The 25,853-nt window shown below is 37.2% G+C and overlaps 1 protein-coding gene across 1 annotated transcript; it reads left to right on the top strand.

Annotated features, from left to right (window-relative positions):
- The first annotated feature begins 3,347 nt into the window (after positions 1 to 3,347).
- Positions 3,348 to 25,355, top strand: LOC114354596 (trypsin-4). Its single transcript, XM_028307067.1, has 6 exons — positions 3,348 to 3,526; positions 4,476 to 4,644; positions 14,480 to 14,576; positions 18,818 to 18,979; positions 19,753 to 19,875; positions 24,858 to 25,355. The coding sequence occupies exons 1-6, from the start codon at positions 3,373 to 3,375 to the stop codon at positions 25,353 to 25,355; spliced, it is 1,203 nt and encodes a 400-aa protein (XP_028162868.1). The 5' UTR covers positions 3,348 to 3,372.
- Positions 25,356 to 25,853: the final 498 nt, after the last annotated feature.

Here is a 25,853-nt window from a genome sequence, read left to right as displayed (position 1 = left end):
TAGATGATTTTCCTTAAAATTAAAATACAAACACAAGGTACAAACACACGTACATAAATATAAACACACACACAATATTTAAGTTTTTAAAACATTCACATCCAAATATGGATGTTAAGTTTTGATTCATAACTTCTGATCGGGACCGTTCGGGATCGAGGTAAAATATCACATAGCTTTGTTAAGGACTCGGTAACAATACCTGAAAGTTTCAGCCTGACCGAGCAAGACCGGAAAAAGTTATAAGGTAATTAGTTTTCATTTTCATACATTTGAAACACAAAATGACACATTACGTGGTGTACAAGACGAGACGAGGCCCGTGAATACTATTTAATTTAATGTTATAATGTATTCAAAACACCTGCATACTTTAAAGTGCTAAAAACTAAATTTTTTTAAAAAAAAATCCTATGAAAGGGGAGGTCGATTTCTGGCCCACCGTGCGGCGCTCGATATCGACGTGTTGACACAAACATTTGGCCCAACGATAACATCCTGGAACGTGGAGCTAGTAAAGACTTAGTAAGGAATGGAGGTGGCATTATTCATCTAAAGTACGGCCAACTAGCAGCGATACAAAAGGTCGATACGACTGTCGAGTTGACAATATATTCTGTCTCTTCCCATCTTGTGTATTTGTCGTAATGTCTCGTTCTTCCGCCAAAATATGTCAAAGTCAGACGGGTTCACTCATGACATGAGGTTTGTTTACATTTGGTATCGCTTTTCGTTGGCCGTACTTTAGCACTAAGGCTGAGTTGGACCATCTTCCTTAACTTTGACAAACGTCAAAAATCTTTCAAACTCCATACAAAAAGCACCGGTTATTGTAACGGTTAAAAAAAGGTGGTGCAACTCAGCTTAAGAGTAGCGATCACTTGTTGCAACTGCTGTGATCTAGATATTCGAAAAAGAGAAAATACTGTCTCCGTTTTATTCTATCGGATCTAAAATTGGATCTCATTTCGGCCAAATGACGCCCACTGCTGGACAAAAGCCTCCCCCAAGGATTTCCATGAGGACCGGTCCTGCGCTGCCCGTATCCAGGTACCTCCCGCGACCTTCACCAGATCGTCGGTCCACCAAATGGGGGGCTATTCACACTACGTCAGCTTGTCTAGTAGTATTCTACTTGGAAGCCTGTGGGCATATCACCTTTATTTTATATAATATGTACTAGTACTTATTATCTTTAATCAACAGTGCAGCCTTGTTATTAGTAAATTTTCATTTCAAAAGAAAAATAGACATTCTATGTCAATTCGTTCACCATCAAGTATTAACTATGCCACTCGCGGCGGGAAAATAAATAACACCACATCGGGGATCTAAATCATTCACAAGTGCTCGCTGACTTGTGTTGGCAAAAAGTTATATCAACGAGCATATACTATGTACATTTTTTATTGATATCGCTTGTGCTGCTTGTAAGTTTATTGTACCTACCTAAATCTAAGGTCTTATGGTTTCAAAATCCAGCTGCCTCATTCTATGTTGTGTTGTATAATTTGTGATTTTATATCAACGTTTACACGACACGTTCCAATATGACAAATTATTGTAAGTATAAGGAAAAAAATACTATGATTATGTAGAAAATTTTGTTCAGTTAGCTATTCATGCTGATTCGATACCTTTTCAGTATCATTGTGTACATTCATTTTTAAAGATCTGTCTTTGTTATGTGTAATGATGTTGAATAAATCTTTTTTCTTTCTTTCTTATTTGACGGTAATCACACCTGATGTTGTGAATGCAGTCTGTATAAATATTGAACTTCAATCACTATAATAATATTATTTCCATTCTGATCAAAATAAGGCTTAGGGACTCTACATTCCTTCTTCCTTAACTTTGGGGCAATTATAATAAGTAATAGAAAAAGAACTAAGAAGAAGCTTCCAGAACCAACTAGGTAAGTGGTTTAATTTCACCCAATCGATACACAATTTCAATAAAACTTTTTAGATCCCTTCTTAAAAACCGAAACCTACCGACCTATATGAATTTATATTATATTCGCTTTCATGATCCAAATAATATGTTTAATCCTATCATCAAATAGCGAGCTCTCGAGCCTTATTTCCATATTTATTTGGAATGAGAAGGGTCCGAATGTCACCCCATATATCCTGCCCGCGGCATAATTTACGGGTAGTCCATAATTTACGGGTAGTCCATAATTTGCTTGGCCAGATGCCGCATGGCCGAATTAAATTCGATATTTAACCGTAACTAACGTGTTTGAATTGTTAGTACTCGTTTTACATTTACTACATAGTTAACTGTGAACCTAGTTGGGCTCCCGGCAGTTTTGTTGAAAATTATTCGGCTGAAATTTGCGATAATATACAAATTAACAGGTACCTACTTAACTTATTGATATCGACCTCTATGAATTGGATACTTAATATAATTATTTACACACTAGCGGCCGCCCGCGACTTCGTACGCGTGGTTCCCGTTTTACCCCCTTCATCTATCTTTCTTTCTTTGATTTTTTCATACCTATGTTTTTTCCCGCTAACTCCCGTTCCCGTGGGAATTTTGCAATATCCTGTTGTAACTAAGCTTTGAGTTTACTAAGGTACCTGCATGCCAAATTTCAAGCGTCTAACTTAAGCAGTTTAGATTTTTTATACAAAAGGATTTTCCCGCTAATTCCCGTGCCCGTGGGAATTCCTAAGTATCCTATAACCTGCCCAGGAGTACGAAGAATAATTGTACTAAGTTTCGTTAAAATCCGTCAAGTAGTTTTTGTTTCTATAAGGAACATACAGACAGACAGACAGACAAAAATTTTATTGATTGCATTTTTGGCATCAGTATCGATCACTAATCACCCTCTGATAGTTATTTTGAAAATATATTTCATGTACAGAATTGACCTCTCTACAGATTTATTATAAGTATAGATTACACTAGTATAATAATTGGATGCATAAATATAAACTTAAAATTTTATCACAACATCGTACCTGTACAACGAAATAAGATGACACCACCGATTTATGTGCTATGTTCTTTTAAAGCAACTGAGGTTCGTTCGTTCATTCGTTTCAGCCAAATGACGTCCACTGCTGGACAAAGGCCTCCCCTACCTAAGGATTCCTACAATGACTGGACTTGCGCCGCCCGCATCTAGGCACCTCCACACTGAGGTAAATGGCAGTTTTTAGAAAAAAAAAATTTAAACTCTTCTAATTAAATTCGTTAACCCTAGTTGAGTTTCATTGGAGGCCAAAGTGCAGTAGTGGATCCTGGCTATACCTACAGAAGCTGCAATGGTGGGAAATTAAGTACAGAGTTAAAAATTATGAAATAAAATCTCATTCAACCTTATCCATTCACAAAACATTTCATAGCTCTATGGCAAGTCAAACCTTAAACAATAGAGCCCTTCGCTACACTCACGGTCAGTACCAACACAAGATGTGGTCAAGCGCAGTGGTAGCTGTGTTCGCTGTCTCGCTCTACCATACGGCAGCCAAGATAGGGAGTGAGCAGGACACAGATGAATCCGGTAATTTACAAAATAAATACATGCACAATGTAATCAATATGTTACCAAATCCCAAATATACGAGTATTCTCCTGGTATCCTCACATTTATAACAAGAACATTTACTTCCGAATTGTTCTTATATCTCCAAAAAGCAGCTAATCGATGCTTATTTGTAGACATCTGAGTGTAGAAAAACGACGATTGTATAGAAAGCCAGTTCTCTCCATCATCATCATCATCAGATCATTTACTCTCAACTACAGGTATTCCTGACTCCCTTCAATTTACGAGAGGCAAATTGAGATTTCTTCCTAAACCTACCCCCACGTTGACCAGACGGGTTGGAGAAACCAGATGGTGGCATATTTCTCCCATAGTGGTATAAAGGATTAGAGAGTTATCGTAAGCAAAATTCTTGCTCCATTTTAGAAAGATTTCGCTGCAGCGTTCAAACATAAGTTTTGTCATCTAACCAAACTATTAAAATATGCAGCACTAGATCGCTAACAGAGATTTTATGCTAAAGTCGCAGTCCAGTGCCGTAACTAGCCTTTTATGCGCCCGGTGCGAGCTTTCAAAACTGCGCCCTTGAAAAATGCTTGGTCTGGTCATTTCTGCGCCCCTCCAGGGTCTGCGCCCTGTGCCTGGACACCGCTGGCACCGCCCTAGTTACGGCACTGAGTCGCACTAAAGTAAGGTGTACGGATTGCAGTAGGTACAGTTCAGTTGAAAAAAGAGAAAGTTCGAATCGCGAAATCTAGTGCGTAGTCCAAATTATTTCGATGATTTCTCCCTTCTTGCTGTCTAAAAAATGCGTTTGTCTAAGGCTGAGTTGCACCACCTAACTTTGACCGTAACTATAACGATAACTAGTGGTTTTTGTATGGAGTTTGACAGATTTTTGACGTTTGTTACAGTCAAAGTAAGATGGTGCAACTCAGTCTAAAACTTCCTTGTCTTTTCCCAGGTAATATAGACATAGACGGAGACGACAGCAGCGAGCGGGTGGGAGCGGCTGTGACTCAGATAGTGCAGCACCCGTACGCTGCGTCGCTGCTCAAGAATGACTCATACGTCTGCAGCGCTACGGTGCTCAACAGCTACTGGCTGCTCACCTCGTCGAAATGCTTCGACTCGTGAGTAGATAGAGGACACTTTATTATACACGAGACAAGACAAGAAAAAGAAATAAAGAAAAGTGAGAGCAAGATTTAGGCACTCTTATCGCTATAAAGCGGTCTCTTTCAGACAGTCTAGAGCAGCGGTTCCCGAAAGGTGGTCCGCGGAACCCTGGGGTTCCGTGGAAAGGCCGCAAGGGTTCCGTAAAAAATATTATCCCACGTTTCGTGACCGACGTTGTTCGCTCGCACCGACTTGTTTACACAAGGGAGGGGCAGGACGTGCGGGCGGAGTAGTACGGGGGTTCCGCTAGGAAAAGTATAATCAATTAGGGTTCCTTTGCAAAAAAAAATTGGGAAACCCTGGTCTAGAGGACAGTATTTTGATGTCAAAATTAGTGTGGGTGGGAGCAGTGATGACTCAAGTTTAGGCCGTTCAATAGAATAACTCTTACATCTAAAGTACTCAACACCTTTATGACCTTTAATTGCTCGAGAAAGGTTAATGATTCGTCCAAGGGTTAAGTAATGCTATTGTCACCTTCATCACATCCAGCTACACAAATAAAAGTATTATCCTTGGTGATTCTATAGATTGTTTTGCCATTCTGAAAAAGGCATACTGGCCTCTGGTCTAGTGCACGAATCAACTTTGAAGTTTCAAAACTGTACTTTATTACTGCTCTACTGTCCTCTTCATTAAAGTAAAGTGTTAAGAATCTCAGTCATGGTTTTGTTTCCAATACTTAAAGAAAATTATGTATCCAATAAAATATGTGCAAACACTTAAACCACATTCAAGACGGAAATCCTTCCAAAACCAACATCTTGCCCCGAATCTGCAAACGAGTGAACTCGAGTGATTTTAATGTTTATTTATTCGGTAAAGGGTCTAACTCGACTTAATTTGCAACTGTATCGTTAATTTGTATCTTAACTACTAAGTCAAACGTCTTAATTGAGTTCCGTGTTTGGATTGCGATGATTATGGCCCTGGTAGAATTAATGAGCTTGAGCCATAGTGTGGGGACAACAGCCAGGGGGTTTAGTGTGAGTTTACATCAAACGTTTGCTGTCATTTATAATTTACAATGCATAAAAAAACTGGTAGAATGCACGGTATTGCCCCAATGTTTTATATACTCCTTTTTGGGGCAATACCGTAAACGCTAATACTAGTATAATAATGCTAAAATATCAAAATTGGGTTTATACGTGGAGTTTTTTTTTATCTTTGTGCATTACTTCATGTTCACTTACAACATTTCGGTCAAAAATTTTTAATTGTCTTTTTCAAGAGCACTGCGCACTAGCAAGAAGGCAGAATAATATAATCTTTCAGTACATATTTGAACTATATTATCTGGCTGTTCTTATCTAAGATGTGGCTACTAAGAGCCAGCTCAAGAGGCATTAAGAGTTAGGATACAAGCAAAATAAGAATTTGAGCTTGAAGTTTTCAAAGAGAAACTTTTCAATTTAAAGTCTTTGAGCGAACTGAACCCAGTTTGCAACTTGTAAAGGTGACAGTTTAAACTCTTCACCGAAATTGTTTTGGGTAAGAAATTTAACCCTTTAACAGGTATAGAGAAAAAGATTTCCTTTGATTATGTTGAACCTTACTCCATCACAGCAAGGTTCTCAATATGGTGACAACAATTGAGCCACCATTAGTTGATTATAAACAGACGACAAAATTTAAACAACAATAATTGGCAAAATTATCACTTCACGGGATTTATTGCAACAATATCTATTTTAACGGTAAATAATATTTACCCTCCCGACGTTTCGGCTCGGTTGCACGAGTCATGGTCGCGGGCAGACTGAAGAGATGCGGCGTCGTCTGCTCCGGCGCGATGCAACATAATAGTTTAAAATATTAAATAATTGGCAAATCCTTATAAGAACAGGCTTCAACATTGACATAAGCACCTTAGTAAGGCCCAGAACACACGGTGAAACGCAATTGCAACGAAACTGCAACTTCTAGTTACTTTTGAGTAGCATCTAAGTTTCTGCCATAGATCCCGTTGAGAGACCACACATGACGCGACCATTTCAAACCGGTTTCAAACTGGACTGTAAACTGTAACTAGAAGTTGCAGTTTCGTTGCAATTGCGTTTCACCGTGTGTTCTGGGCCTAAGTGATAATTCTGCAACAAAAATGTCCGATGCACTGTCGACTGCACAAAGATACTTAGGATGCTCTGAAATTATTATTTTTAAAATATTATTAGTAATTTATTTTTACACAAATTACTAATACTCCCGTTAGCCCCTCGTGGTAAGCTAAATATGCTTATGTTACGAGTGGGCTCACCACAATAGTCGAGCGGCGGCGGGATTTGAACCCGCGTTCCTGGATCATGGATCAGCCAGTCCGACCCATTCACCCTTCCCTTTGAAAGATTGTGAAAAAACAGAAAAAAAAGACAAGTCTGTAAACCATCAGAAGCAATATGCTGAAGTCCGACAATGAAATAAAACATCGACCCTTCAATGAACAAATTGCACTTCGAACTGGGTCACCCTTCCAAAGATGACGTGTGGGATAAGGCAAAAGCTACAGGTTTTTAACAAAGAAATTATTTACTTTTTGATTGGAACCTCTTCATTGCAATACCATACATAAGATTAACACGTTGAGTGCGAAACCAGGTCTATAGACCTTGTGTACGTCTCGCTTACCGTGCGGCTAAGAAAATTATAGTCTTCCTTGTCGTGCGAAAGGCATAACTTCAATTGGGTCCGGTGTACGAAAGTGATGAATATATATCTATGATGTATTCTTCAAATAGAATCCAATGATGTACCTACCTTAATACCAGGTTTTTAGACCTGGTACCGCACGGAAGTAATAAAATGTCTTCACAATGCGAAACCAGGTCGAAGCACCTTGTACCCTGCGCACCTGGTACCGCACCCCACGCTAGCTTCGTGCAGCCAGTGTTGCCTCGCATTCGTAAGAAACGCACATGTCGACATGGCGTCAAGAGAAACAAACAAAATCAAAACTGCAAATTGATTATAATTTAATTTGCTACACGATTTATTGCTAATTTAAATAATGTTTTTCGTGACAAACATTTAAGTACATTTAAGTTGTAACTAAATGTTATTAAATAATATGTTTTCTTTAAATATAGCTTATTTAAGTATTTATGCACGTATGTCTTATTTGTAAAATATTTAGACTAAATTATTAAAACATCTTTGTTTCTTACTTTTTAAAATTTTTATTAAATCTTAATTTAAACTATCGATATTTGTATTTCACATCCCTAGAATACCCACCAGACTTCCCTACTTCAGTGCGGCACAGGGTGCATAAGCCTTGTATTTTGAATATAGCTATAATTTTTATACTAAACAAGTTATTCACGAACGCCTTCAGGTGTATGTCAATAAATGCATTATTATTAATATTCAAAGAAAAAAAACACAATATCTATTAACATGAAGCAAAAAATAAAATTAATATACCTTAAATATTACAAGGTCTTTAAGCCTTGTGCCGCCACAATGTAAGTTTTAATACCAGGTTTAATGACCTTGTACCGAAGGAATGAAAAGTATTAGAAATTTACTGCCGCAGCAAAGGTGTTAAGGAATAGATACCTTCTTTGAGAAAGGCTGTTTCCCCATAGAGTCTGTAATATACAGAGTGGAAACGATAAGTGATCTCAGTTTATTATTTCTAAACTATACATGATATCGAAAATCTGGTTACTGACCCTGAAAGTGCTTCATAAGTTCTATCAAACGGTATCAATAATAGCTTATGGAATAAACTGAATCTGTCTGAAAATTCAGGCCACGAGCTTCCCCGTTATTGCCCCGTTGAAAAATACCTGAAGAACCCAAATTACTTTTTAAACTGTCGTGTACTTAGTCCTTAGGTTGCAAGCATTCTCTATATTTAGAACTAGCTTTCTGCCCGCGGCTTCGCCCACGTGGAATTTTGTCTGTCACAGAAAAACTTTATCGCGCGCGTCCCTGTTTCAAAAACTGGGATAAAAACTATTCTATATCCTTTCCCAGGATTCAAACTATCTCTATGCCAAATTTCATCAAAATCGGTTTAGTGGTCTAGGCGTGACAGCAAGACAGACAGAGTTACTTTCGCATTTATAAGATAGTATAGAAGTATAGATTCGCAAGAATCTCCTCACTTAGGCCGCTTCTTATACCACAGCAAGACAATTGATTTCGACACTGAATGAATGCAAAATGGAATGTAATTACACTAAGATAGAAGGTCCTGGAATGGAGGCCGCGTACCGGAAAACGCAGCGTGGGACGTCCACCTACAAGGTGGACCGACGACATCGTAAAGGTAGCAGGGAAGCGCTGGACGCAGGCCGCTACCAATCGATCAACATGGAAAGCATTGGGGGAGGCCTATGTTCAGCAGTGGACGTCCTATGGCTGAAATGATGATGATGATGAAGATAGAAGGGCCATGTGGTAGATTTATTTCATAAAATTAAAAGATCTATGTAAATCGGTACTTTACTAACAAACTTCCCAGAAGGCTCTATCGATAAATAAGTTCTTTGAACCAATTTAAACTTTTTCAAAGATTGTTATCATCAAGGCGAACTCTATCTAAACAAGTTTTTCATGATAACTTTCCCAAAGAACAGGCAACTAACTCGTTTTGAATAATTTCAGGAAAATTCAAGTTTAGTACACTCGACAGCTAATTCGACTATTATAGGTTTTTTGCAAAATAGATCCTATTATAATTAAACTAGCGGCCGCCCGCGACGCGTGGATCCCGTTTTACCCCCTTCATCTATCTTACGCGGTTTAGATTTTTCATACAAATGTTTTTTCCCGCTAATTCCCGTTCTCGTGGGAATTTCGGGAATTCCTTTCTTAGTGCACCTCTATGGTACCTAAGCTACGTCCCTTCCAAATTTCAAGTGCCTACGTTTAGCCGTTTAGGCTGTGCGTTGATATGTCAGTCTAGCTAGGAGTCTCAAATTTTGCATGGAGGTTTCTTTTAGAACGTAGGTGCTCACTAAGACGGTATTTTGCGAATCTCCACACCTAAGGGGGTAAAACGGGATCTACACGTACGACGTCGCGGTCGGCCGCTAGTTAATTATAATACTACATCATAATTCTGTTCTACTACATCATAATTTCAAATAAATCACCTCCTGACATTACATTAGCAACCCATCTAATAAATCATTAGCTACAAAAACAATGATCGTACTAAAAGGTGGACCTTTATTGTCCTACTCAAATTAACCCCAAAACGGTAGCTAGAACAAAAACTGACCCGCTCCGTTCGTGTGTTAACCCTTCGGCTCTGACGGCATCGAATTGATTAACCTACCAGTCCCTGGGCAGTGTAATGGCCCCTGCACACTTTGAGACTTTGGCATAAACTTTCGTCTATTAAAAATATATTTTCCGGGTTTTTTTATACATTACGTAATCTTATCTTGAAAGGCATATACCTACCTAGCTATTTAGTAAAGATTTGATACCAATATTTAGGTACTCAATTTTTACTCCATTTGTTTACGAGCCTTATTAAAATAAAATAAAAAGTTATGAAGTATTTAGCATATAAATATTTAATTGATATGCTGTCATGCTGTGCCTATTTCTTCTGTNTTTTTACTTTACAATAAGTTCAAAGCAGGTAAAAACTTAACAAAATATTTACTTTGAGGCTATGCCTAGTAGTTTTTTTTTAAATTGAAATTGAATGATGCGATTTGGGTATTTTGGTGAAATTACTAAAAATTTATATAAAAGTAGCCATCTGGCATGGAACGTGTTATGGGGGCTGAAAATATAGGAAATGACCCATTCTATCCGCCAAATCATTTTGGCACACGATGCGCCAAACACCCTGTATAACTTTTAGGGTTTTGTGAAAATGAGTAAAATACATCCATACATCCCCACAACGTTTTTACAATAATTTCATGTATAATTTTTGTTTCATACGAGTTACAAAACTAGTTTATTCCAGCGAAACCTCAGCCCATTTATGCGATTAATTGCTAATACACTAGCAATACAGATACGCAATGGTCTAAGTAAATAGAAACGTAATAAACGACAGAAGTTGGTCAATATAACATCCACCAGTGATTTCCCAGAATCCATCTCTGGCGAACAAACTATTGTGTGATTGCGTAATGGCTAGGACCATTTCAGGGCGGCTCGAACAGGTTTCCTAGAGACCAAGCACACTTGAACAGTTCGTATAAAGTAATACAAAATCATTTTCGTACGATTTATTGCATGGGATGCAACGCATGGAATGGAATAATTCTTGCAGTAGCTACTCTGTTAGGTTACTGTCGTGTAATAATTTTTTTAAATTGTTGTGAAGCGTATTCGCAACCTTAAATAGTACTTTATATCCCACCAAAAACATTCTGTAAAAACTAGCCAAGTCTCGATGGTGCTGCTTGTTTATCTCTAAAAAGTAATGAAATCTAGACAAAGTCGTGCCAAGTCTATAATGGTTCCTTACTGCGATTTCTTTATTATTATAGTTAATGTTGTGTGACTTGGCCGTTGAACAATCTTTATTAAGATAATCATACATAAGTATTATTGAAATACGCAGCTTTATTAAACCTACAATTGACTGGTTATAGTTGAATCAACGTTTTCCAAGTGGCAATTTTCCATCGTCAATGGGTAGCGGTTCTGGCGACAGATTGGTGCAACGATATCATGGAGCACCTGGTTTTGTCACCCTTCAACGGCCAAGTCACACAACATTAACTATAATAATAAAGAAATCGCAGTAAGGAACCATTATAGACTTGGCACGACTTTGTCTAGATTTCATTACTTTTTAGAGATAAACAAGCAGCACCATCGAGACTTGGCTAGTTTTTACAGAATGTTTTTGGTGGGATATAAAGTACTATTTAAGGTTGCGAATACGCTTCACAACAATTTAAAAAAATTATTACACGACAGTAACCTAACAGAGTAGCTACTGCAAGAATTATTCCATTCCATGCGTTGCATCCCATGCAATAAATCGTACGAAAATGATTTTGTATTACTTTATACGAACTGTTCAAGTGTGCTTGGTCTCTAGGAAACCTGTTCGAGCCGCCCTGAAATGGTCCTAGCCATTACGCAATCACACAATAGTTTGTTCGCCAGAGATGGATTCTGGGAAATCACTGGTGGATGTTATATTGACCAACTTCTGTCGTTTATTACGTTTCTATTTACTTAGACCATTGCGTATCTGTATTGCTAGTGTATTAGCAATTAATCGCATAAATGGGCTGAGGTTTCGCTGGAATAAACTAGTTTTGTAACTCGTATGAAACAAAAATTATACATGAAATTATTGTAAAAACGTTGTGGGGATGTATGGATGTATTTTACTCATTTTCACAAAACCCTAAAAGTTATACAGGGTGTTTGGCGCATCGTGTGCCAAAATGATTTGGCGGATAGAATGGGTCATTTCCTATATTTTCAGCCCCCATAACACGTTCCATGCCAGATGGCTACTTTTATATAAATTTTTAGTAATTTCACCAAAATACCCAAATCGCATCATTCAATTTCAATTTAAAAAAAAACTACTAGGCATAGCCTCAAAGTAAATATTTTGTTAAGTTTTTACCTGCTTTGAACTTATTGTAAAGTAAAAAAAAGGTTCAAAATTCAAAATTTGAATATCAGTCCGAGTAGAGTCAATGCACTAATTTAAGGAATTTGTGAAGTTGTTGTTATTATTTAAACAAGATTATTATACCGTTTGAATGGGGATAAACTAGAGAAGTTTTGATAAAATCCGAAGATCGCTATCTCTTTTAATTTTTTTATTATAGCCATGTAAACTTAAATGTTCAGTCCATTTTTAACTTTTCGGAAAATTTCAAAGCTGAATTTAAAAAAAACTAGATGATATTTGCCAGTAAATTTAGATTTGATGCAACCCTACATCAATGCACGTCAAAACAAAATATTTACTTTGAGGCTACGCCTAGTAGTTTTTTTTTTTAATCGAAATTAAATGATGCGATTTGGGTATTTTGGTGAAATTACTAAAAAAAATCATATAAAAGTAGCCGCCAGGCATGAAACTTGTTATGGGGGCTGAAAATATATTAAATGACCCATTCTATCCGCCAAATAATTTTGGCACACGATGCACCAAACACCCTGTATAATTAATATTAAGCAATTAAGACCATAGAAAACAGGCTAAATTCAAACCGAATGCCACAAAGAGGTATTGAATCTTTGCGGTGTGGTACGTTGTCTTATTTTTTTCTGCAAATAACATCTGTGAAATGTAACTAATCTTTCTTTTCTTTCTATATTTTACATTTTTCGTCTGACTAACCGGTTTTTGGAATAAATTGACCAACGGCGTGTTAACAGGGATGAAAAGTAGAATCAAGGAAGAGGCGAATATTTATAAGTGAATAGAAGTACTATTTATTGCGCCACGGCGCAATTTTGACTCAACTTCATTGAACTTTCTTTAAGAATTTGCGCCAGAACTTAGGTTGGCACAAGAAAAATTGCTGAATTACCCAGACTACTTAGCTGTACAGGCAGTAAGGAAGCAGTTCGAAATGGTCGGGCCCATCACGCAACCACACAATAGTTTGTTTGCACAGGGCCGCATTCGCGACAAATCCGTCCCCCGATTGTAGGGGTCAAATTGCCCTGAATTATTCAACAGTCGAATGAAGTTTCTATTGTTTTCCCAACTGTATAGTTTTTTTGTGGTCGGGAAAGTTAAATAAACTTGCCGATTTGTTTATTGTTCGAATGGGTTTGTGTTTTTTTCCATGGTAATAAATCATGCTGTGACAAATGTTTCGTAAACATTTTTGAGTGGTAGGAGTCGTCGTTTCAGTCAAATGAAGTCCACTGCTGGACAAAGGCTTCCCCCAAGGTTTTCTATAATGAACGGTCCTGCGTTGTTGTGGTAGGAGTAAAAGATTGTAAATACAGTGACAGCACCTTAAGCTTAACATTGTGGTATCTTATTCGGAGGTAGTAGGAGCGAGTTTGCAAAAAAATATATATTGTCCGATGTGTACTTATCGAAAAAGATGTCCATGACCTTCAATTAAGTAGGTATATTAATCGTTCAAAAATTCTCGTCAAAAAAGACACAAAACATTTTTGACCATTTTTCTATACATATGTTTCTCGACAAGAACATCCCGTAAAATATTGATATCATACATATTGAAACAAGTTTCCCCATCAATCATAGCAGTGCCGATGATAAGCGTATTCCTTTTACGTTTTACTCTTTTACATGTTTTCATGTTAGTGGACATCAAAAGTGACGTGGATTGATTGATTTTCGCATATTGAGTTTTTTACTAGCCGTGCCAAAAATTGAAATAATATTTATGAAAGTGAGATTTGAACTAAACTTTGTATAACAACACTTTCAATATTTGATAGTAGATTTAAATAGATACTAAAACACAAAACGCACCTATGCTCACAGGTAATTTCTTCACTTGAATTTTTCCTAAATTGGAAATGATTACTTCAAGACAACCCAAAAATTGCGTTGACAATAAGTCTGAAATGCTGGACATTATTATTTTAACACGTCTAAAAAGTTCCTAAGTACAATTTGAAACAGCAAGACGACCCGAATCTCTTAGTAAAACAAAAAAAAAATCTAAAAATTATCAAATTCAATCATAATCATACTTGATTGTGAGCCCTGAATCAAATCCTTCCATTCAAATGCGCAAATCCTTCCAATCCGCGTCCCAAATCAACTGTAAAACGATGTTATCTCCAAATCCGTCCCTGTCCTTTTAATTTATCTGTTGAAACCCATGTTTTTGTTCACAGGGACGTTATATCCTCGTATGTGACTCACAAGAACCTCGCAAATTTCACTGTGAGGACTGGGAGCTCGTATAACAACAAGGGAGGATCCCTTTCCAAGGTACTGACCATTTCCGGGGACCTTAGCGTATGTGAATTAAAGTCCGATTTTTAATTCGACGGAATTTTGACAGCTGTCATTTTTTGACAATTCAGAGGTCACAAGCCTTTTTTGCTTTGAATTATTAATAAATAATATGAAATGAAATTTCATCAAGTACAACTTACAAGAATGAACTATTGTTTGTTTTGTGAAATCAATGTACACTAATTATTATGTACATTTTAGAGATTAAATAGAAAAAAACGTGTTTTTAACACAGTAAAACAACATATTATCATAAACGAAAATATGTATTGATCATCAACCATCATTATCGTCATCATAATCAACTTGGATTATAAAATTGGCATCTTGTTAAATTGGTTATTTTATGAAGCTAAGATTTTATTAACAAAAGGATTTTCATAAAAAAGGTTTGTAACCCATGGATTATTGGCCAGGGAGTCCAGTAATAGAAAAATAATTTCCCAATTTTTTTTGTAACTTCAAAAATATGATAATAAAAAATCAAATAACCATTTTGAAATGATCAGTATATTTTTAAGCCTTAGTTTTTCAAGTGAAACCTTAAATTCACGAAAGGATTATTTTTTAATGATAGATCGCCCGGTGCTTTGTCCTGCTGGAAGCTCTTCTGGAAGGACTGGTCTTTTGTTCTAAACGTCCTGCCAGAAGATTATCGCAAGTCCTGCCCGCAGTACGCAATTTGTACGTGTTTGCTTGCTGGTCCTTCCAGCAGTACGGTGACCTTCAAATTTGAACTCATCCTCACCAGAAGTAGTAAACACTTGGTTAGTGTTTATTAAATAAAAAGTCATGTCGTAGAATCATTTTGTTTAACCAGTATTTTACTTTTCTTAATATATTATAAACTTGTTTATCTTCTTTCAACTTAACTAATAGGAACTATAATAAGGAACTTTAAATTAATTACTTTGGTACGTCACTTTGTATTAGAAATTACACCTATCACTTACAAATACACTACAAATTAAAAACAAAAACAAGAAATAAATTATAAATGTTTGATTAGGCTGGAATACTTCACATTCATTATAATATTATCGCCAAAATGTTGCCGACTCCACGCCCGGCGCGTCAAAATGTGTCGCGCGAGCGCGAACGCGCTGCCCCCGTGTATACTCGTGCGCCATCGGGCTCCGACTAACGGTTAGTCGCGTTTTTCGATCTTGGGCACTATTGGGTGAAAGAGAGAGAAACACTCTATTTTTTCGTGTAAATTTGAAATTTGTACAATGTATACTTACGAAACTGTGATCTTTTAATTTTGCGTCCTACCGGAAGTACTTTAAGTCCTGCTGGCAGGACTCCGGGCGATCTATCATTAATTTGTGAAAATGCTCTCCTTTCTTAGTGGGAATGTTTCAATGTTAGCAACACTTCTGAAATGTCAAAATTCCGTCGAATTAAAAATCAGAGTATAGTTATGTTCATGGTATAAGACGGATTTTCCCTAAAACTAAACATATATTTTTTTTATTCATTCAATAGGGATGATGACTGGGTAATGAAATCGAAATTCTATTTAGTCCTGCAGACAGATAATTAGAAAGTATTAGACTCATATTTTTTATTTTATTTCCATAATCGAATAATTACAGTGTATTGAGTTGAAATGTCGCGTGACGTCACTTTTGAGTAAAAATTCTACTCAAGCGTGATGTATCGCGCCATTTCAACTCGATGTAGCACGGTTATTATTTAATTATGAAAGAAAATATAAAATATGAGTCTAATATTTTCTAATTACAAAAAAAAATCTGTCTGACGGACAGATAATTGAAATTTTGTCATTTAACCTATTATCACATCCCTTTCTTTAACAATCACTATAGTTCATGCAACTCACAAAGGCAGGTGAGATTTACTTGTGTGTGTGTACGTATCCATGCACTTATAACGATAGTGTTATGTCTGTCTGATAATGTATGTTAATGTGTAGGTATCCAAACTTTTAAAATACTAATAGTAGCGAGCCAGCCACCACACATTTTAAGCTCACTCGTGTTCGTGAATTGCAACAACTGTAATTAGATACACTCGACATCAAATAAATCGCACCTCCCGCGACAAGCATTTTCAAACGTATGCAACCCCACTTCCTACCAATATTGGCACCATTTAAAAGCCTAGTTCTAACCTTCATTTCATTAAAGGAAAGGTTTTTGCCCCAAAAATGTGTCTTTAGAAGGATCCAGAGTCACTTCTTCAAAAAATAGGTAGTTACGCTAAAGTCAACTTTTATGGCTATAAAACTGTTAAGTTGTGATTAATCGCTATCCATCTGTTAAAAAGGACACGTGAGATCATTATTTGGTTTTATAACCATAAAAATTGGTCTAATTGATCCCATAGGTGGGCCCAAAGTGAGGTATTTTTTCAAGTCACATTTATGGTATATGTTAATCATTTATTAAGAAATTAAATGTGTTTTTCTTTAAGGAAATTTATTGGGCTTTCAAATAACACCAATATTGTTGGGGCACTATGATTGTATCAGAAGAAAATCGTTAAAGTTCGCGTCGCGGAAGGTGCGGTTTATTTGATGTTGAGTATAGTTGACACCGTAAATAAACTAACAATTTGTTGAGAGAAATCAAAATCAAACGCAATTCCCCGAAAATTGTAGTTAAATAAGTGATCCGTCTGCTCGTTTGCCTCCCTATCACATAAAAAAAAAATCACACTGAACAAGGTGTGATTGCCTACTGCAGTTACTTAATATGCTATGTTTAGTGTGATATACTAATGGCTGAATTTCAGTATTACACTTAGGGTAAGTGCACATAGATACCGCCTTAAACGAGCGCCCCATCAGGCGACCGAAACGGGTAACTGCGGTTAGTCCCGGGATTTCCCCTCCGGAATGTCCTCGGGGCCAGAATGAACTGCATTTATTGAAGTGCTGAATAAATAAGGATGTTTTTCCTTTTGTTTTTCTTACTCTTGAGTTATGAGCTTGAGTTGAAACGAAAATGTTTTTGTGCTATTTCTTAAATAAACTTTAGCTCTCATTTTACACAGAAAAGTTGGGCAAAGTTTTGGAAGCAAGACATTTTAGTTTGAATTGGGCAAATTTTTAGTTAGCGCGTGAATTTATTTAGGTTACCCAAAAGTAGTTATTTCATAAAGTATCGTAATCGTAACCCGTAGAGTAGGTTTTACAAGAACTTATTTTGTTTGCCTTTATTTATAAGTATATACAGGCCAAGAGCTTCCTCGTTGTGGATAAAAAAAAAAAAAAAAAAAAAAAAAAAAAAAAAAAAAAAAAAAAAAAAAAAAAAAAAAAAAAAAAAAAAAAAAAAAAAAAAAAAAAAAAAATATTTCTCATTTGACAGCCTGTAACTTCTTGAGGTCGTTGGTCCATTGAGCAGTTGTCTTATCTACTTTTCCCGAGTTTCCATTCGATCTCATAAAGTGGCTGGATAAAAAAATCGGGAGATGGCACTCTTTAGCTCGTCTTCACACGTTGGCTCCAACGTTGGTATCAAAGCCACTCGTCCAACGTACGTCTCTAGAAAATGGTTTTTTTTTTTTTTTTTTTTTTTTTTTTTCTAGACAAGGCAGGTATTTGACCAATTTTGGGAAAGGAAAGGTGGCACCAATGTTGGGAACACGCACTTTGGACGAGAGTCATTGGAACCCGTCAGGTTTCAGTGAGTAGGCCTGTCCATCTGGCAGGGAGAGCCTCACATAACCCACTGATTCCCCCGGGCCAGTGGGTATGCAATTTCATGCATTTCCTGACGAAAAAAAAACAAGAGTCATTGGAACCAATTTTTGGATTTTATATTTTTTTTTATTTTTAAACCGGCAGACAGTGGTGACTGAGTTTGTTGCGGCGCTTCTTCTCAGCACTTGCCAAATGTTTGTCTCGAAGCGCTGGTAGGGCAAAAAAAGAATGAGACATGTCATAGGCTCCTTAAGAGCATTTGACGATTTGCAAGAACTAATTTAATTAGTCTAAACAAATAAAGAAAATTTTGATTTTGATTTTGGAGCCGGCATTGCGTACAGCAGAGGACTGCCCCATAGGCTGACATGGTAAAGCCCGGTCTGTAATCAACGAGCAACGGGCGCCCGCAGTGAGCGTGCGAGCGCGACAGCAACATAATTACGCGCGAGCGATAAGGATGGGTAGCTTGGGGTCATTGGACAAAATTCTACGTGCTCACAGACCAGACTATAATAATAAAAGTGCCTGTATTTAATTCCAGATAAAAATGCTAATAAACAACTTCGACATGAAAGTGTCGGCGGTGAAGCTGGTGGAGAGTCTGGAGTTCGGTTCCCGCGTGGGGCCGGTGCGACTACCAGACACGGAGGACGAGGTCAACCTGGGGTACTTGGCTCAGATCATCGCTTGGACGCCTAGTGGGGTAAGTTAACATAAGAGAAAATAAACATAAATCGTGATAAAAAAAACTGATCTCGTTAGAGGTACAAGAAAAAGAAATGGTGTAAGTTGAACCTTGCAAATGAAGTTTAAGGGGTCTTTCCCACACGGAGATTACCCGTTTTTCAGTAGACGGTTGTTTGCGGGAACTATTTTTACGGGACCCCATTTAGTAGTAGGTATACGTGTTTTAATATCAACAATTCACACGAACATGCCGTTTGCAAGAAACCGATCAGTCAGAAGGGCAGTCGTATTAACACACATTTAAGGGAGTTAGAATTTCCAATTAATAATTTAAATATGGTATCAATTCACATCCTTTTTATAAGCTTTTATATTGCGATTCTCCCGTAGATGTTGTGTGGCAAAAATGGTGGCAAAAGAAACTTCGCGAAAGCAAAGTTCACGAACTCTATTGACTAACTTTCTTCAACCAAAACTAGATTTGAAGGCTGCAATGAAAGTAATTTGATTTTCAGGGCCATTATGAACTCTTTTATACAGTTTAGAATGATTAATTAGTTTATTGGGTAGATACACGAACATAAATAAAGACCCAAGAACTTTTTCGTTTATACTAAGGATAGTTCGGTCAGTTTAACTTCCCCCAGGATAAACTTGACCTTCACTGGTTGGGTTTTTATTGGCGGTCAAGCTGTAGATCCTGGCTACACAGGAGTTGCAGTGGTGAGAACGAAAGGGGGGAATAGTCCCGTTTTAAGGGTAGTTCTAATAATCTGCTTGGTCTTACAGCACATCCGAGTGGTGAACACCCCCTTGATCGAGGCTTCCCTCTGCGAGCCGTATACAAGAATGCTGCCAGGCAACTACATTTGCTCTGGAGGGGTGCAAGATCCGAACAGGCACTTCTGTCGGGTACGTACTCTCATTAAGAACCAAACCAACTAAACGCTTAAAAAAAACAAGTTTTGAGGTATTTAAATATGGAGACAAACACTCTACCGCAATGTAAAAGTAGACAACGCCATCTGTTGGTAACAATCGTAAAAGACTGTACTGAAATAAACACACTATTAGCTGACTAAAGGAATAGGTAAGGGTAAGAAAAATAATTTAGAGCTTGTTATATTGCCTTGAATTGATATTGCTACCTATCATGATAGCAACGAAGCTTAACATCTTTATATGACAGCTACAAGTGTACAATAAAATAATTGTAGAATGTAATTGAATATATTAGAGTTTAGGGCATCAGTTTATTTACATTTTAATTTCCTTGCGAATTGCCATACATCATTTTGCCTTTACAGCTACAAATCTACCACAAATAACGAGCTATCTTGACACGGTATCAACCTGTAGTCTCAACATGCGATATCGTTGTCCAAAGACCCTTCCTTTAGCTTAGTAAAGTGGAGCAGCTATAAAAACTTGTTGCTTGGAAGAAACGGCTGTAGTCAACGTGTCGTACAACGATGTCTTTACTTTTACTTTTTTATAACGACAATGTACGGTCAACAGCACGTCAACGTAAACAACAACTTAGTGGTAGAGGAGCGGTATAGTTGAATCAATATTGACCCTTTTTCTGGCTGTAGTCATCATATTATTACAACGTTGTATTTATTACTTTTTTATCACGACAATACGACAATGTAGTAGGTACTTAGTGGTAGAAAAGCAGTATACCGCTTTTGATTGAACTATAGTTCAATCAATATTTGGCTTTCTTTCAGTACGGTTTCTTAAAGTAGCAATAATGTATATTTTACACTATTCGTTTTGGAGTAGGTAGTACCAACATCTTTTTTTTTTTTTTTATGCATAACAAGGCAGGTATTTGACCACAATCGCACCTGATGTTAAGTGGGATGCAGTCCAGTAACCTTTCGCCAGTCATTAATAACATTAGGTACCTACTAGAGCTTAATTGCTAAAACGTATTAAAAATATCTCTATTTTACGTTACTGACTGTTCGTACAATATCTCTCATAAATCCAATACTTTTTACACTCTTACAGTAATAAAAATGGTTCTTAAGAGTCTAGTCTAACCATAAAAATAATCTTCAAGCAGATAAAATGGGCATAAATTCATTTTATGTTAGTAGGTACTTACTAGCTTTTGACCGCGGTTTCGTCTGAATTCCAGACTCTTCTAGAAAGTTTTAATCCGTTTCAAAGTTATTTTGTATCAAACACATAAATTATAATTGAGTTAAATAAAAACATAAATTATAATTGAGTTAAGTGAAATCAAAAGTTTCTCAAATAAATAATTTCCTTTCAATGCAAATTTTTGCTACAATTTAGCGCATCTCCTTCGCGCCTATTTATTTCGATTAGTTAGTCTTATTTAGTACACAAATATGCGTAAGTTTAAGATTTTAATATAACTTCTACTCACTGTGACGTCACTTAGAAACCACCAACAAAGTTGCAAAATGTATACTGAAACTTCAGCGTTTAATGAAAAAATAAGCTCTCCAAATTCTTAAACCGCTCACCTACAAATATTTCACGCGTGAACTCCGAAAATGGACAAGCGCGATCTGAATCACGCGAAAATGGTTCTAAATACTTAAAACTTTTAAGTTTTCACATTCTGTGTAAAGAGGCTGACAGAGGTCTTGCGCTGCTTCTTCTCAGCATGGCCTTTTTATAGTCCCGAAGCAGTGGTAGGGTTAAAGTATTAGAACTGGGAAGTGTAAAAGCGCGCTACTTTTCACAAAGACTTGTTAAACAACAACCGTAGATTTGAACAACCTATAAAAGAACAAGCTGCAACGACCAACTTAGCTTTCTTACATCCCATACTCACTGCGGGCACCCGTCGCACAGTCGCGACAGCAACATAATTACGCGCGAGCGATAAGGATGGGTAGCTTGGGGTCGTTGGACAAAATTCTACGTGCTCACGGACCGGGCTTTAGATACATTCTGTTTTTAGGCACTTCTGTTAGGTAATTATTAATATCATACAGAACAAATCCTGTGAAAACTATTTGAATTGATAAAAATACTACCTAAGTTTTTCTACTCAATTATCTCGTATGGAGGACAAGTACATCAAACTTAACACAGTGGAGTTTTATCTCCTTATAATAAAAGCCATTTTGCATCAAAAATAGTTTGATGTGCAAATCTACTAATAAACATTTCAAACAAACAGAATGCTTTTAACAAGATCCTTATTTTCTTCTGCTTATTTATATTAATTTGGCTTTATATAAATACAAAATATAAATAAATATAAATATCCTGGGACATTTTAAACTGCGCCGCTAGCCCCAAACTAAGCAAAGCTTGTACTATGGGTACTAGACAACGGATATAAACATACATAAATACTATTTTTTTTTGTAAATAGGTACATACTTAATATACATAGAAAACACCCAGACCCGTCACAGAAATTAAAATTCATCATTTCATTTTCTGCCCGACCGCGAATCGAACCCGGGAGCTCTCGGCATAGTAGTCCGTTCTGAACCACTACACCTCAGATCATAGAATCTATGATCTGAGCACTACACCAAACGGTCGACAAAATTGTATATGTTAATATGTTATGTTATGAAATTTTTATATGTTATATAAAAAAAAATATGTTAGTTATCTATTTCATTGGATTATTATTTAGTTATTTATTTCATTTCACTCTCTATCCCTCAAGGAACCCTAAAACCTGATGGCTTACTTCGCGAATTTCAATTCCGCGGCCTAAATTATGAAACCCCGCGGTCCCCGTCATCTTGGCGAGATATTTCATACTTGGCCTTGGAAGTTCGCTGGAGTCTTCCCGTTTTAACAAGTTATTGCATTGTGGTTATTAATGTTTAACTAAAAAGAAGAGCTAAGTCTAGATCGAGAAAAGACATAATCATAGTGTTGAGGACAGTGAGGGATCAGAGGTAAAAGAGTGAAAAATATAAAAAAATATCCAAGTAAATTCGCGTTTAATTTCGAGACGTTGCTTACAAGACAGCTAACAAAAAACAGATTTATTCTTTAAAAAAAAAAAAAAAGTATAAAAAGCAAAGAGGTTCGGTTTGCCACACATAGTATTTTATTACATCTAGCTTCAGTCTGCGGGTTTGCACGCGTTAATTACGATTTTACACTGATAGAGTTTTTCGCCTGCACAATGCTATTGTTATAGGGATACACAAATAATAGGCAAGCAGACTTTAGAAAAACGTCTCCGCCTCCAACGTAACAAAAAATCTTGCCACGCTAGGAATCGAACCTGAGACCGCAGAGTCTGAAACAGTAGGTCTCATCAGTTATTGAGAGTTGAGACCATCCGTTTGAGACTGCGGTCAGTTAAACTTAGTAGTTAAGCCACTATACTCGTCCCAAAGATTCGGGGCAGGCGGGGCCATAAGTAATTTGAGATGAGATTGTTTATAGGCCTCCGTTACTCGTACTAAATACATAAATAAGTTTATCTATTTTAAAAAATCTATTGAGTCCTCTAAAGTCTAAATCTCTACTCTACAAAATAGAATACAGCCCGCATCCATGCTCCAAGCGTTGACATGTTAAAGAGGGTATACAGTCAAATTTGCGATGGAGGGAGGAGGGTCGTCCTCTGGCAGCACTCAGCGGTATCACGTTTAATATCAAGATATTAATTTTCTTGTGTAGCCATAATGTTATTCCTTTTGCCGTTCGAGTTGTCAAAGCTACGAATATGAAATATTATGTTTGTAACTTAAATAATTATGTGCTTTAATGTTAGTATTATAAAGTTTGTATTTTCCTCCTGGCAATGTTGTGAAATTAACAAAATCACTTAATCCACGATGGTTTTTAACTATATCTGTTTAAAATTATTAGTTTGTTATCTGCATTTATGCCTTAGAAATAAATAAATGAAGTTGGAAATAAATATTGAAGACATTCCTATGTCACTAAATTACAAAATCTGTCGAATTTTGAAACTTTAAATGTTTATCAAATCAAATATCATTTATTTGCATTAAATAGGGATTTCATTAGTGGGTGTTATTACATTTTGTCAGTTGTACTTATGCCTATTTAGCCATGTAAAAATTTTAGCATAAGGTTTGTGGTAGACTTGTCACTGAATAATTATGGAAGAATGCGGTACACTGTAATAAGAGCTTTTGCTCTAACCTAAAATGATAAAATATGATTAACGAGGGCCTGAAATTAACGCTATTACATCACAATGACATGCCATTTAAGTCACACACACACACAATCTTCCTTCAAATTGGTTAACGTAGCTGAATTAAGCTTCGTATACACTAGGGACAAATTACATAGGGTGACTTCGCAAGACACACGCCCATATTCACAAACGATGCTTGCGTGAAGCAGCAAATCGAACGCACAGCGTTGATTAGAACTGTGATTGGTTCGTGTGTCACCCTGTGCGCCACGCGGACTGTGAGGCCTCATAGTAATGTTTGTGAATACGGGCGTTATGATTCATGTAAAGTTATTGACTTTAGAGCATTTATAGGAGCAAAGAGAGGGAAAAATGACTTTTCTGTAAAATTCCAAGAAATTATAGTGTCTTTTTTCTATGAATTACATAATTATGTACTCACGGCTTGACATTTCGGCTGCTATGCTGTTGATATAATACTGAGTCTGCGTGTGACCACGGCTGCAGCACAGCAGCCGAAACGTCATGGCGTGAGTACATACGCCCGCGTGGACGCACAGGGTGACACGCGAACCAATCACAGAGCTCTATTCAACGCTGTGCGTTCGATTTGCTGCTTCACTTAAGCAAGTATCGTTTGTGAATACGGGCGATAATGCAACTCAATATGAAAATGTCGCGTTGAGACCCGTGTTTCTGTTTTATTTGAAGTGTCTTTTTTCTATCCAAGTTGCCAATCTAATTTTTCTTCCCACAGAGAGACAACGGCGGCGCAGTAGTCCAAAACAACACGCTCGTCGGCATCTCAACATTCTTGCACATTTGCGCCATCTACACCAAAGTGCACGCATTCCCCAAGGTGGCCAGTTTCTCCCGTTGGGTGGACTCCGTCATTTGGGACGAAGAGAATCGCCCTACCACTACATCTTTCACCACAACTACCGTCAAACCGACTACGAACGCGACAGAATTGCCTACTCAGAGTCAAACTTTCTTCGCTGATCCCAGAAAGTACTATGTAACTCTGCCGTTTGAGCCAATAAATGTGCCTTTAGAGCCAGCTGAGGATAATTCTGTGATTCCTAGGATGAGTTTGTACGAGTCGTATCTTCAGAGCATGGCTCGGGCCAAAACATCGACTACCCAAAGTCCGAAACAGAGGGAAATGGAGAAGAGGGCGTGGTTGCGCCAATTTGGACGAGGGATGGTGGCGCCATCTTACGCGAGGAAATATGACGCGTATGACTACAACTAGAGATTGCAATCCGGATTATTCGAAATTCGAAAATATCTGAAAAATCCGGATTTTGAGGCTATAAAAAAATCCGGATTTTTACTTTGAAATCCGGTTTTTTCGAATACTTATACCCCAAAAATTTTATCATAAAATCATAAACCAAAATATCTATTGAATGCAACAGGGATGCAAAACAAGCGAAGTTTTGATTGAACGCACCCGCACTTCGTCGCACAACACTCACACCTGCACAATGACGCGTCATTCCGCATGCGTAAGTGAATTCGCTAGTCGGCCAGTGAGTTTTATACGAGACGCTGATTCTGAAACACCATATCGCTGAGTTTTAAAGAGCAGCTAAATCGGCAAATATCCCTTGCAAGTGTAAGTCATCATCATCATCATCATCTCAGCCATAGGACGTCCACTGCTTTCCATGTTGCCTGGTTGGTAGCGGCCTGCGTCCAGCGCCTTCCTTCTACCTTTATGATGTTATCGGTCCACCTTGTGGGTGGA

The sequence above is a fragment of the Ostrinia furnacalis genome, unplaced genomic scaffold, assembly GCF_004193835.3.
Source record: "Ostrinia furnacalis isolate ACB-3 unplaced genomic scaffold, ASM419383v2 OfSCF2082, whole genome shotgun sequence".
In the NCBI taxonomy this organism is placed as follows: domain Eukaryota; kingdom Metazoa; phylum Arthropoda; class Insecta; order Lepidoptera; family Crambidae; genus Ostrinia; species Ostrinia furnacalis.
This window is presented reverse-complemented; position numbering and strand designations above follow the sequence as displayed.

Bases quoted from the DNA above. Each gene is read 5' to 3' on its own strand.
- LOC114354596 (XM_028307067.1), top strand. From the start codon at position 3,373: ATGGCAAGTCAAACCTTAAACAATAGAGCCCTTCGCTACACTCACGGT. The intron at 3,527-4,475 runs GTAATTTACAAA...GTCTTTTCCCAG, and splicing joins GCAGGACACAGATGAATCCG to GTAATATAGACATAGACGGA. The intron at 4,645-14,479 runs GTGAGTAGATAG...TTTTGTTCACAG, and splicing joins TCGTCGAAATGCTTCGACTC to GGACGTTATATCCTCGTATG.